Source organism: Hemicordylus capensis, chromosome 4 (assembly GCF_027244095.1).
Source record: "Hemicordylus capensis ecotype Gifberg chromosome 4, rHemCap1.1.pri, whole genome shotgun sequence".
Taxonomy (NCBI): Eukaryota; Metazoa; Chordata; class Lepidosauria; order Squamata; family Cordylidae; genus Hemicordylus; species Hemicordylus capensis.
The window spans coordinates 26,403,523-26,418,128 of record NC_069660.1 but is presented as its reverse complement, the minus strand read 5'-3'; the positions used below and the strand labels follow the sequence as shown (position 1 = coordinate 26,418,128).

At 45.7% G+C, this 14,606-nt stretch overlaps 1 protein-coding gene across 9 annotated transcripts in view; it reads right to left on the bottom strand.

Moving 5' to 3' along the window:
- Nucleotides 1-7,103: 7,103 nt before the first annotated feature.
- LOC128324545 (uncharacterized) overlaps nucleotides 7,104-14,606 on the bottom strand; it is a 32,501-nt gene continuing 24,998 nt past the window's right edge. For all 9 annotated transcript variants that reach the window (XR_008306923.1, XR_008306925.1, XR_008306924.1 and 6 more), the window contains 3 exons: nucleotides 12,851-12,942; nucleotides 7,397-7,632; nucleotides 7,104-7,296 (listed from right to left, as the gene is read on the bottom strand). Coding sequence is in view for 3 of the 9 variants with exons in the window: in XM_053249235.1 (XP_053105210.1) it covers nucleotides 7,174-7,296; nucleotides 7,397-7,632; nucleotides 12,851-12,942 (451 nt within the window). In the remaining 6 variants the exon portion in view is untranslated. The remainder of the gene's footprint in view (nucleotides 7,297-7,396; nucleotides 7,633-12,850; nucleotides 12,943-14,606) is intronic.

Below are 14,606 nucleotides of genomic sequence, written 5' to 3'. Positions count from 1 at the left end.
AAACTATTCAACCAAATAATTTATCAAGCTGAAGTTTATTTTCTTCTGACCTTGTGGAGATGACAGTTCAAAAGACCCTTCTTTGATACACAAACATTTTAGAATCCTGTGAGGCAGTTAATGAGGGATTTGAGGAATCAAAACATTCGGAAGTCATTACTTGCCCCATCACAAAATTATATACACATTACGTTTTGAAAAAGCTCTAAAGTTAACTGTAGAGAATCTCAAAGAATCTGTCATCAATGGCCAAAACAAATATAAGATTGTTTCTTCAGAATTTGGGAGTTCTGAATCAATGGATTTCAGACCTCCTGTGCTTAGTGAACCCTTGCTGCTTTATTTATTTGATTTGATTTGATTTGATTTACCTGCAAAGGAATCTCTACATATTTCAGCAGAGAGGCACCTTTTAAAGTGATGATTCTCTTATATTTAGCAGGGGGAGAGCACAACTGTTCCTACCCAGCTCCAGCACAGCATCCCTCCAGTGGCTGTGGCTAGTGTATATCTTGAATTTCTTCTTAGCCTGCTTTCCAGTAGGCTTATGAAATCACCCAGCATTCCGTGTGTGTGTGTGTGTGTGTGTATGTGTGTCCCTATCAATTTTTTCGCAATGCCTGGACCAATATGAACCAAATCAGGTATAGTTGTAGGGACACATAGGGACACACAACAGTGTAGTTTGTGATTATGTCATCCACCCCAATTCAAGATGGTGGACGTGTAAACTTTTGAGGTGCAAGTGGACTAACTTGTGAACGGCCTAACCGATTTGAATCAAATTCGCTACAGCTATAGGGACACATAAGGATGCCTCAATGACATAGTTTGTGGTGATGTCATACTCCCTGATTCAAGATGGAGGATGCATAAACATTTGAGGAACAATTGGGCTAACTTGTGAACCACCTAACCGATTTGAACCAAATTTGCTGCAGCTGTAGGGACACATAGGATTAGCTCAAGGGCATAGTTTGTAATGATGTAATCCACTCTGATTCAATATGGCAGACACGTGAATGTTTGAGATGCAAGTGAGAACTGATTTGGACCAAATCTGGTACAGCTGTAGGGACACATAGGGACACCTCTAATACATAGTTTGTGATGATGTCACCCATCCCAGTTCAAGATGGCGGATGCATGAACATGTGAGGTGCAAGTGTGAATTCCCTAATTGATTTGGACCAAATTTAGTCCAGCTGTAGGGATAGTGAAAGGAAAATTTCTTTCTTTCTTTCTTATTTATTTATTTATTTATTATTTCTCTGTGTAAAACGCCCTGAGCCATTTTTGGAAGGGCGGTATAGAAATCAAATCAAATCCAATCAATCAATCAATCAGTTGGGCAGATTAATTTTTACTAGAACAACTTGATTGTGAGCCCTTTGGGGACAATGAGTCATCTTTATTTATTATTTTTCTATCTAAACCGTGTTGAGAACTTTGATTGAAAAGGAGTATATAAATATTAATAGTAGTATACAGGTAGTATAAGTATATTGCATATACAGAGGAGCCTGGAGTGTATTTTAGGCAGGGGTGGGCAGGTTTGTGAGCTCTATACTTTTTTAACTACTATCTGGAAGCCTTTCAAGGGGAGGCAGGTGCAACATAGGGGTGGGGTGGCGTGGGGGTGGAGCCATATGCAAAATAGTGGCTCAGAAGATTGGGGCAATTACTTACTCATTCCATGAGCCATACATTACAATGATCCGCATATACAAGTAGAAATCTACATTTGAGTTACCACAGATCAAAGATCCTAACACAGATCAGGGATTCTGTCGGCAACTGGCTGATGGAGCTGCACAAAATCTGGTCAAAGGGATTAACACTCCTTTTACAGAAAAAAGAAGCCTTTTCTGTCCATTCTTAATCATGTTAAAGGATCAACTGCCATCTGCAGCCTGACAACATGGAATTCTCTTCTGATTACCTTAAATCCATCTTTCTAAACCCAAAACATCCACGTATAAAAGCCCTAAGTACAATACAACTTATTTGAGTGTATGCTCAGGAGACTAACTTCTGATGAAACACACATAGGATCAGAAGATCACAAGGAGCAATCAGAAGGAAGGGAGGGGTATGTTATTAGCATAGTGCCTAAGACTATACTTAGACAAGCCACTGCAACCAAAGCAAGTATAAAAAAGCTTGGCCTGATTATGGGCTGGTTAACTGGTGGACATACTGCACAAAGCTCCATCAGCCAAGGAATGGAGCATTTGCACAGTTGCAAAAGAGTGCACACAGTTGTGCACAGTTGTGTAATTGAGGGCCATTGGAAATCATGCTTATTGGCATCCTCCTCCTCCTCCTCCTCCTCCTCCTCCTCCTCCTCCTCCTCCTCCTCCTCCTCCTCCTCCTCCTCCTCCAAAACTGCTTATTTGTGCAATTGTGCATATTGTGCAAAAGCATTGTTGTGAAACTGCACAAATGCTCCTTTCCTAGGCTGACGAAGCCTTGCACAGAATGTCAGCCATGGGATTTCCTACATATCTGGGTTTATGAAATGGACTGGGAGCCAGTGCAGCTGATGAAGCACTGACATGATATGATCAAAGCGCCCAGTCCCAGTTAATGATCTTGCAGCCCTACTTTGTACCAACTGCAGTTTCCGGACCATTTTCAAAGAAAGCCCCACATACAACGCAGTGCAGTAAGCTAAGCGAGAGGTTACCAGAGCATGAGTAACTGCAGCCAAGCTATCTTTATCCAAGTACAGTTGCAGTTGGTGTATCAGCCAAAACTGATAAAAGGCACTCGGAGCCACAGAGGCCACTTGAGCCTCTAGTGTCAATGCTGGATCAATGAGCACTCCCAGACTGTGAACATAGTCCTTCTGGGGAAGTGCAACCCCATCTAGAACAGGCTAAACACCATTCACCTGGGCAAAGGTACCACCAACCAACAGTACTTCTGAATCAAGACAGAAATCTCAGCTTGTTCATTTTCATCCAGAGCATTACTGCATCCAGGCACGGATTCAGAACAGTCACCACCTCACCTTTGTCTGATGAAAAAGAGAAATACAACTGTCGTCCTCATGCTGATGACACCTCAGGCCAAATCTCTGAATGACCGAATGACCTCTCCCAGTGGTTTCATGTAGATGTTAAATGGCATAGGGGAAAGAATGGAACCCTGCGAAACCCCAAAGCACAACTGCCAAATGGTTGAGCAGTAATCCCCCAGCACCAGCTTTTGAAAATGGGCCTTGAGGTAGAAGCAGAACCACTTCCAAGCAGTGCCTTCCACACCCAACTCAGCCAGTCTATCCAAAAGGATATAACGGGCAGTGGTCAAAAGCTGCTGAGGAGTCCAAGAGAATTAACAGGGTTGCACTCCCCCGCCTCTCTCTCGATACAGGTCATCCCACGGGGCAACCAAAGCAGTTTCTGTTCCCAAACCAGGGCTGAAGCAGGATTGAAATGGATCTAGATTTCCTCCAAAAGTGTCAGTCACTACACACTCAAGCACCTTGCCCAGAAAGGGAATATTGGCCACAGGCCTATAGTTGTTCACATCATCTGGGTCCAGACTACGTTTCTTTAGGAGTGGTCAAATAATAGCTTTCTTCAACAAAGCTGGAACTACTCACTCTCTCAATGAGGCATTAAGAACCTGCTGCACCCAGCTAAAAATTCCCACCCAACTGGATATGGGCTGCATTCGCACATCATGCAGAACTGTGGGTCCAATGGACCCACGGTTCTGCTCCTTCAACCCCCCACTCTCCTGTCTGTGAGACTGCAGAGAGGAGGGGGAACTGGCTGTGCAGACTTCCTTCTTGCTTGAAGGACAGCCCACACAACCAATCACAGAGGGAGAGAGGGAGGGGCTTCCTCCCTCAGCTCCAGCCATGCCGAAAGCAGCCTCCAGTGATGCACTTGGACAGAATGGAAGCTCCATGAACCCTTGCTTTTGAGCAGTGAGACTCACTACAAACCAAGGGTTCAAATTGGAGTCTCCCCAGCAAAACCGTGGGTCACCCAATGGACAGGACTGGAGTTGTACCTGTTCAGACACCTTGGAGAAGCCACTGCCAGCCTGTGAAGACAATACTGAGCTAGATAGACCAATGGTCTGACTCAGTATATGGCAGCTTCCTATGTTCCTAAATCACAGGCAGGGGCGTAACGATGGGGGGGGGCAGGCAGGGCACGTGCCCTGGGCACCACTCTGGTGGGCCACGTGGGGGGGCGCCAAAAAGTGGCATGCCCCCGACCCCCCCTGGATCGCGCGGCGGTGGCGGATCGCCGAGTGCGGCGGTAGCGGCAGATTGCCGAGTGCAGCTGTGGCGGGCGGCGATCCTGCCGAGTGAACTGTGCAGGCGCGCCTGTGCAGTTGGGATGCAACTCCAGGCCAGACGGCAGGCCTCGGCGTCGCTCTGCTGCACTCGGCGATCTGCCGCCACCGCACTTGGCGGGATCGCCGCCCGCCACCGCCGCACTCGGCGATCCGCCGCCACCACCTCACTCGGCAATCTGCTGCCACCGCCGCACTCGGCGATCCACCACTGCCTGTCATCGCCGCGCTCAGGGGGCGCCGGCGCAGGTATGTGGGGGCCTGGGGGGGCGAGGGGTGGGGGGAGGGTGCAATTTCCGGGTCAGAGTTTGCCCTGGGCGCCGTTTCCCCCCGTTACGCCACTGACCACAGGTCCCTTCAACTCAGTTCCCTGTTACATGCAAATGCAGCCTTAATAAGCCATTAAGGACAAGGGTCATGCATGCATGAGGTTGGCTGAACTCAACAGAACACCTTGTCCACATCCTTCAAACTTTTCCAGCAAAACTGGACCAGGTGGTACTCTGGACACCTCTTCCAATGACACTGCATCAGCTGTAGAGTCTAACTCCTGGAGAATGTGAGCAGCTTTACCCTCAAACTGCTGTGCAAATGCGTCCTGATGAGGCACCTTTTTAAAGTGGTGAGTCTGTTTATTTAGCAAGGGGAGAGCAACTAGCATCCCTCCAGTGGCTGTTGCTGGTGTTTATCTCATGTTTCTTTTGTGAGTCCTTTGGGGATACGGAATTGTGAGTCCTTTGGGGGATTGTGAGTCCTTTGGGGATACGGAACCATTTTATTGATTGATTTAAATCCATGTAAACCGCTTTGAGAACCTTTGTTGAAAAGCAGTATATAAATATTCATTGTATTGTATTCTTCCAGCAAAACTGGACCAGGTGGGACTCTGGACACCTCTCCCAATGACATTGCATCAGCTGTAGAGTCTAACTCCAGGCAAATGCAAGTGACTTTACCCTCAAAGTGTTGTGCAAATGCATCACAGCATGGTATCGAGGGTTCTAGCACACCTTGCCTGGGGCCAGATTTCAAGAGGCCCTGGACCACCTGGAAAAGCCCCTTGGATGACATTGAGAGGAAGCAATGGTGGGCGCAAAAACCATTTCTTTTGTAAAACCACTGCCACAGAATAGACTCAATAATGAGCTGTAACCTGTGTTCACTCAGACTCAGCCCAAGTCTCCCTCCACTTGCGTTCCATTCGTCGCCCATTTGTCCTAACTGTGTCCTGTTCAGTTTTCCAGCTGACTGCCTAATTCTGAATAAATATTTGCTTGCAGAGTTCCAGGAGTGAAAACAACAACCCAGCAATAGAATAACCCAGTTTTCCTCTCACACATCTCCCTTGAGTGGCCTGGAAATTGGGCTCTTTCCGAATGAGTCATTAATCAACTTTATTTGCCTTAGTTAATTGCCCAACCTGAGTGCATTGACAATGGTCGTTGGGAACAAACCTAAAAATGTGGTTCTGTTTTGCACATGCATTATCACACCCTACGCTTGTTTTTAAAATGCACAGCGCTTTACCTGCAAATTCCTACTTCTTGCATTTCTAGGAATAGTTACTAATTCATTATTGTCAGTGACATTTCCTGCATTTTCATGTGTTGGCCTAGCATTGCCTGTTTCCTCCATTTTATTATTATGAAACAGCCCGGCTGTGATAGACTGCTGATCCTCATCTTCATATTGATTAATTTCATTTCCACATACATCATCCTGTTTTCAACAGCCTCAGCTCAGTCTTCTTAACAGTGAGTCATTTGCAAGAAAGATTTTTCATTACCAGGCTCATCTTCTGAATAGGATAGCCAGGTATGGGGTCGAATCCTGCTCCCAGTTAAACTGGCATAAATTGGGAATGTAATTTAGGATGAGAGCGCTCGTTTTCTTCTTTTGGCTGTCTCGTGAAAGGTATATGCCAGTTGTACGAGGTTTGATCATTATCCATGTACTTAAAATTCAATTTATTTTTTGGATTAATTTGCAGATTAGACGAGAGCCATTTCCTACAGTTTTCCTCAAGTATATAAAAATGGGCTACAAATGATTTTTGTGGTATAATTAAGTTTACTCACATTGTGTTTTTTTTAAGTGATTCATATTCCAAAAGGGCTTTATAATTATTCAAAGCATTCATAGCTTGCTCTGTGGTAAATGAAAGTCCGTTTTTTAAAAAAATTGAATGTGTGCAAAACACTTCCCTTGAGTCAATAACAACTTTATTAAAAATAACCTTAAATCTTCTAATTCCCCATATTGCTTAACCCAGGCCACATCTGAACCAAAAGCTTTAATTGTGCTTGGAGGGCTAGAAAAGGTTGTCAGTGCCGAAATGTGGGTACCCAGAAGCACATGGTGTTGTAATATATGAAGCTGCCTTTTAGTGAGTCAGACTATTGGTCCATCAAGCTCAGGATTGTGTACTCTGACTGGGAGCAGCTCTCCAGGTTGTTGATGTTGTTGTTTTTAAAAAAGACTTACCTACTACTGAGTCAGACCATTGGTTCATCTAGCTCAGTACTCTCCACTCTGAAAGTCTGGATTTCAGACAGAGGTTTTTTCCAGACCTACTTGGAGATGCCAGGAATTGAACCTCAGACATTCTGCATACTAAGAACATACTTTGTCCGTGAGCTACAGCTCCATCTGCAGGTACATGTCACAGTGCTATGGACCCAGCAGAAAAGAGCTGGAACTGTGGCACAGAATTTCAGTGGCACAAATTGTGCAGGAAAGGGAAGAAAAGAAGAAAGGGCAGTAATAATAATTTTTAAAAACCCAGATAGGCCAACACTGAAATGTATTTATTGGCTCAATCAAGAGTTCTTCTATTCGTGTTCTAAGGCAAATGGTTTAAGCCAAAGAAAAAGATAAAAAATATGCCATGTTCTCTCCAAGTAACTTGCAGGAGGTCCAGGAAGGAACAGCAGGAGCCCTACAACCAGTTAACACACGGGATGCATCACAGCTAGCTTCCTAAAAAGTGAGAATCAAAACAGCAGATTCAATTCAGTTCCCAAACTTTCCCAAGACAGGGGCAGGCAGGTGTGTAGGTTTACTGGTAGGAAGGGTATACCTGTCTCAGCTCTGCTGTGTTAACTTCTGGGGAGGACAGGTTGATGAGAAATGGAGTTCCCAGGAGAGGGGTGTCATATTTTGTGCTGAAGAAAAGCTGGCAATCCTGTGTGTGTATCCTCTTGCACATCATAAAGAGGTGACAGTTATGATGGTGGTTATTAGAGTGGAAATTTTTCATGCTCCTGTGGCATCTGATAACCATTGTGTGTGTGCTAACGAATGACTCATGAACGCCTATAAGAAATGAGATAGTGTACAAAGTCAAAAATTCAAAGTGAGCCCTTGATCTACAGACAGCCATTCCACTCCCAACACGCATTCATCTCAAAAAAAATAAAAGGCTCTCTCTGGGGGTAAAAAGGCTGCTTGCTTTGTAATTTGGGAGCTCGTTTTAAAGTAAGCAATAAAAAGAAGCTTCCAGGAGATAACTCTAGAACCCACCCACCCTCTTTCTGTGGCTGACATACTGCAGAATGGTACATCAACCTAGTAACGTGATGGGCTTGGGTGCCGTCATTTGCACAAGTTCTGCATTCACACAGCTTGCGTGTACACAACATTGCTATGCTGGTGGCCCATTGTGCAATATATCAGCCAGTGTTTTTCATTCTTCCCCCAAGCTCAAAAATGTGAAGGACCAGTATAGTGCAGTAAACAGGACACCACTAGGCAGTCCTGTGTTCAAATCCTTGCTCAGCCATGATGTTATTTGGGTAACTTGGGGCAGTCATTATAGAGGTGTGCAAGCAGATGATCCCACCCCACACATAAGGAAGCAGGATTGCACCTGTTCGTCACAGCCCCTGATGCCGATGGGCATGCTGCACGTACCCCTCAGCAGCCACCAATTTGAAGCCTGGTGGAGCCATTTATTTGCTTTATTTATTTATTTTCACATTTGTATCCTACTCTTCCTCAAAGGAGCTAGAGCAGTGTACATGGTTATGTCTATCCCTACAACAACCCTGTGAGGTAGGCTAGGCTGGTTCGGTCTGGCACCCCTTGACCCCTCCCCCCCGTTTTGGTCCGGGGGGGTTCATGAATTATTATTTTTTAACCTTCTCTCCCCTTTGGGGGAGTTCCTGGGGGGGAACCGGCCTTTGAAATGTCCCCTTCGGACCTTTTTAGCCCATTTTTCCAGCCAATTCGGGCCTTCCTAAAGTGGTGCCGCAGCCAAAATGGTGGCTGCCGTGCATGCGCAAATGGCCTCTGTGAGGTCCTGAGCTATGTGAACTGGTCGGGGGGCTCGGTCAGTTCTGGTCCAGACAGAACTGGGGGGGTGGGTTTCTAACCAACCCCCTGAACCAACCCCCCAACTATTGAACCCCCGAACCAGTTTGCACATCCCTATATGTATGATATGATGCAATACAATACAATACAATACAATACAATACAATACAATACAATACAATACAATACAATACAATACAATACAATACAATATAATCCAATGAGGTTGAATGAGAACCAGTGTCATGAAAAACCATTGTGGAATAGTGGTGAGGGTGCTGGGCTAAGACTGGGGAGACCCAATTCAAATCCCTGTTCAACCATGAAACCCACTGGACCGGGTCTCACGATCAGTGAGACCCGGTTTTTCCTGGTGAGTGGGAAGAGCGGGCTAAGCCCACTCTCCCCGCTCACGAGCAGGCAGGGAGCCTGAGACTGGGGCTGGGGAGCTCGGGGGCCACGCGGCCCGTGGAAGCCCCATTATGCCCTGCGTGAGCGTGCAGGGCATACTGGGGAGACCCCCGAGCTGGGAGGCTGCTTTTAAGCCTCCCAGCTGGGGGTCCACTTGTGAGTAGCCGTGGCATGGAGCCGCACTGCGGCTACTCACGAGCAGATAGCCCGGGTTTGCAGAGTGCTCGCTCCGCAAACCCGGGCTAAGGGGCGGGCTACAGGAGCGGTTAGCCGCTCCAGAACCACCAGGCTCGGCTGTGAGCCCAGTGGTTCTGACGATCACAAAAATCTAGGATTTTCCTAGCCCGATTTTTGTGATCGTAAGAATAGCACACTGAGGTATTCACACACGTGTCCAAAACCAGGCTCAGGAAGCCCAGCCCGGTTTTGCACATGCATGTGAACCTCTGGGATTAGGCTGATCCTGGCGGCTGCACGGTGGCAAACCCGCCTTTTTAGCCACCCTATTTAGCTTGCAGCTGCAGCTGACCCACTCAGGAGGGGGGATTCCCATAATGCACCATGTACTCACGCGGTGCATTATCAGAGCTCCGGCGGGTTGGTGGTGATGCGCAGCAGCACATCCTGGCACCCTGACCCTTGGAGCTGCTTGGAGAGACACTGGCTGTCTGGGTGGGCAATCTGCCCGCCCAGGGAAGGGAGGATGATTGTCTACGGGGAAGGTAGGTTTAACCCGCCTTCTCTGCAGCCCACCCACGAGCCCTTCTCACAGAGTGTGAGAAGAGTCTCACTGAGTGACTCTGGGCCAATCACTTATCTCTCCGCCTAACCTACCTCATAGAGTTGTTGTGAGGATAAACATAACCATGTACACCACCCTGGGCTCCTTGGAGAAAGAGTGGTGAACCGCCTAGAGCCTTTGGAGTCGGGTGGTATACAAAATGAATGAATGAATGAATGAATGAAGTAAATTTATTTACTACTAGGGAATGGGCCTTCTCCATTGCTCCTCCTGGACTTTGGAATGCGCTGCCTGTTGAAATAAGAGCCTCCCCATCTCTGGCAACCTTTAAAAAGGCACTGAAGACACATTTATTCACCCAGGCTCTTAATTAGATTTATATTTTTAAATAATTTTAATACTGGGTTTAAAATGTTTTTAAGGTTAATGATTTTAATGTTTAAATGATTTTAATTGTTTGATTTAGATTTGATTTTAATTGTTAATTGATTTTAATTCTTTTTATTTTGATGTAAACCGCCCTGAGCCAATTTTGGAAGGGTGGTCTATAAAAGGAAGGAAGGAAGGAAGGAAAAATAAAAATAAATAAAAAGCAGACATTGATCCATTATGTTCCGCCAATGTAATACAAGTGATTCTGTGGAAACAATGCAAATAGTGCTCCTGGAGTGTGCACATGCTACTTTAAGTATTTGTACTCTTGTGCAAAAGTGCCAGATTGCCAGCAGGAGCCCACAGCAGTGTTGAATCCAAGGGAAAGAGTTGTGGTATGCAAGGACAAGGCAGTGGAATGGAATCAGGAATATTTATAGTTTAATGAAATAGATATTATGTACAGAGAGGCAAGTGCAGACGGCTTTTCCGTGCTCTTGCTGCTGGCTGTTTGTTAGCCCCGCCTCTACTCCAGGCCTGGAATACAAGTCACTAAAGCCCCATTCAAAACCTGGCCTGGATCAAGGAATGGGTTAACCAAAACCACACCACAAACAGCACTGGTGGCTCAGAACCAGCTGTGTTGTGCTACTGAACATGTGGGCCATTATGTTGTATCTACCTGGAATAGGTTGTCTGTACACATCTACATATTTGTGTGTGACTGACTGGATGTGTGTCCATCTTGGGTACAGGCCCCCTGAAATGCAGTATACAGATAGGAAGTGTACTGTTTGGGCTGCTGTACTTCCATTCAGTATAACATATGAACAGCTGTCCTGTGTACAAATCTGTACCTGAGAAGCCTGTACACAGAGTGTACATGCAGTGGCTGATATACTGCACAACTTTACGTTCGCGTAGGGGAATGTTGCATTGGCCCAACTGTACAAGAGCACAACTCATGCAATCACAACAATTGTGCAACTGAAGTTGCGCAACAACATGACCATTGGTAATAATGACTGCATTGTTGAGCAACTCCAGTTGCACATTTCCCCCCGACTACACATTTTGCACTCTTGTGTAGCTGTGCAAATGCAACATTTCAATATAAACGTAATGCTGCCTGGTATGTCAGCCACTGAATAAAATGCGTGATAGGACAAATGTATGCATAACATGCAGATCCATTTGTGAGTATACTGTACACAGACAATACATGGACTGACCAAAACATGTGAATAGGGCTACAGAACTGCAGTTTTTTGGGGTTTTTTTAAAACTAGGATTCCCCAGGTGTGCAAGGTGAGAAGGAAAGGGGAGTGGGAAGCCGGAAGTGCGTAGGCAAGCTTCAGGTCACATTCATGACCCTCAACCAGACCATAATATAAAGTAGCTTTTTAAAAGTCCAGTTAATTAATGCCTTTTATACTATACTTTAAGGTCTCTGTCCCCCAAGTATTTAATCTGAGGCAATCTTTTAGGTTGCTCAATGCAGGGGGCTAGGTTTTCTGGCGGTGTTGCTGTTATATTTCACTAGTGTTTCTCTCTGTTTTCCCAGGTCCATTATTTTGATTCACACCCAGCACAGAACTCTTCTGCCACAAAAACAGCTTGCTGGAGCAGAGAGCGGCTGTTAAATTCTGTCAAATTTAATCTTTATTTGTCACAATTGTGAATTTATCACACAGCAGACGTGTGGTACTCTTTTTCACAACGGAGCTTGCATATGAGTGTAACAGATGCCACTTAGGCAAGGTAAGCTTTGTTTCCCCACACAGTGTGTGTGTGTGTGCGTGTGTGTGTGTGGCAGCTTGGACATTTAACAAATCAGTGTTGTCAGACCTGTAAGAATGTTTATACTTCTATGAAGGGCCTTTGCCCTTCCTAGATACATGACCTTTTGCACACTCTTGCACAAATAGAATTCAGGATTGCTCAGTGCAACAAGTTTGGGCAACACGATAGCAGTCATCAGTTTAGCCAGTGTGTTGTGTACACTCAAGGGTACATTTAAGTACCCTTAAAACAAACCAACCCATAAGCACAGTGAGTACTGTACCCTTAAGTACAACCCAGCCTACAGACTCACCCCTCCCTCTATTCCTCCTGCTTAGGAAAAAGAGAATACACCACAGGCCTTCATTGAGAGACAAGTGTAGTGACATGGGTGGTGTCCCCTAGCTAGATGTTTAGCAGCTCCCACCATGGTCCCTAAATTTCCCTCCCTCATCTCCCTCCCTCCCTCCTAAGCTGCCCACCACCCTCTCTGCCCACCACTAATGGCAAAGAGCCAGTGCATGGGCTAAAAATGTCATGGTGGTTGACATCAAAGAGCCAGGCGGCTGCAGAAGCAGATGGCCTGCGGCTTCCCCAGCCCTGGCCCCATTGGGTGGCCTGTGTTCACCGCACACAGTTGCTCAATGGTAGATCCACTCCTGATTAAGAGCCCTGCCACAGAGCAGTTTATAACACTGCTAATGCATCTGTTACGTTACCAATAGGTGTATGGAGGCTGAATAAGCAATCAAAATGGCAAGAGATTATACAACCAGCAAGGGTTTGGGACAATGTAGTAGCAAGGGTGGGACAGAGGAGGATTGTGCAGATGTTACTTTAGTGGAGGCTGAGCACACAGACAAGGAGAGAGGGGAGTGGGATCTTCACCTGCTGACCTTCCCCAGCACTTACTTAATGTATTTATGTACTTCCTCAGCACATGTTCAGGATGTTGTTTTTTCTGCCGGTCTCTGACTAATAAAGAGTCCAATCCAGTGTGATGCCTGGAAAGAATCTGCATGTTTACAAACTGCATGTACATTGGCTCTCTACGTGCAATTGGGAAGGGTCTCCAGTCACACAGACAGAGGCCATCTGCATAACCAGAAACCGGAGGTCCCTTTTGCTCTAGTTAACTTTAACTGGGAACTGGAGTTACAAACAAAACAAAATAAAATTGACCTGCAGTTTCCCTCCCCTAACTCCATTTGTTACCTTCAGTTTGTAGTGAGTTATGCCTCCAATAACTGCATTTCGGCTGCACCTTTGTTATGTCTGATGCAGGAATGCAGTTTGCCATTACCTACAACTGAACATAAGAACATAAGAACAGCCCAGCTGGATCAGGCCCAAGGCCCATCTAGTCCACCATCCTGTTTCACACAGTGGCCCACCAGATGCCGCTGGAAGCCTACGGGCAGGAGTTGAGGGCATGCCCTCTCTCCTGCTGTTACTCCCCTGCAACTGGTACTCAGACGCATCCTGCCTTTGAGGCTGGAGGTGGCCAATAGCCCTCCGACTAGTAGCCGTTGATAGACCTCTCCTCCATGAAGTTATGCAAACCCCTCTTAAAGCCATCCAGGTTGTTGGCTGTCACCACATCTTGTGGCAGAGGATTCCACCAGTTGATTATGTGTTGCGTGAAAAAGTACTTCCATTGGTTGGCCCTAAATTTCATGGCAATCAATTTCATGGGATGAAGTTGAGGGAGGAAGCTCCTCCCTCGCTCCAGCTCCTACTGGCCGTAGGGGTTGTCCTTCATGAAAGAAGGAAGCCCACACAGCCCATTCCCCTGCCTCTCTGCGGACTCGCATGTGAGACAGCCACGTGCATGCCAAACCCATGTGCAGGCTGCTGGGTCCCAGATGAGTGGTGGCCTTCTCCACCAACCCCCAACTGTGCAGACTCTGGTGATGAAAGTTATTGGAAAAAGCTTTCCATAAAAGGGACTTTCCCCCTAAATCAAACAGCTAAATAGCTAATATAAACATTTGTGGTAGTGTTTGGTGCCGGGAAAATTGACGGATGCACTTTGCAGATTGCTGCTTCTGGTGGCCCCATTTCCATTATTTAGTGGTCCACTATATGTGAGACCATAACAGAACACATTAAACAACAACACACACACACATATCATACAGGAGAGCTTCTGTATCATACACAAGCACTGCAATCATGTGGTTCACCAGCATCTCTAAGACGACAAGAATTGGTAAATCAAAGTCTATGAGTATACTAGTTCTTTCTTGGAAATTATATAAGTGAGGGAAGCAATAGGAATTTACAATGCATGCCCTTTGGCTTCCATGTTAGATTTGTGCTAGGTGGTTTGGTTTTGTTCAAGCCTGATATTCATATCTGGAAGAGGGGGAAAATATTATTGCAAAGACTGCATAACGTTGTATTAGAGGTGATAAATAAACTTGCAATTAATAGTCAGATATTTCTAAGAACAAGATATATATTATTTACACCCAAGAAAGAATGGGTGTTAGTTTCCTTTGTTAGAAACAGATATCAGTTTGAAACAGATAAGTGGGAGAAAAATTGTTTTAGTGGTGTTGTTTTTTTAAGCAAGTGGTAACATTCATTTCATGCCACAAGATGTGAACTTACTGGGAATTTAAGAGTTAAATTTAATCAAACCTTTTGAAATGGTAATAAATCA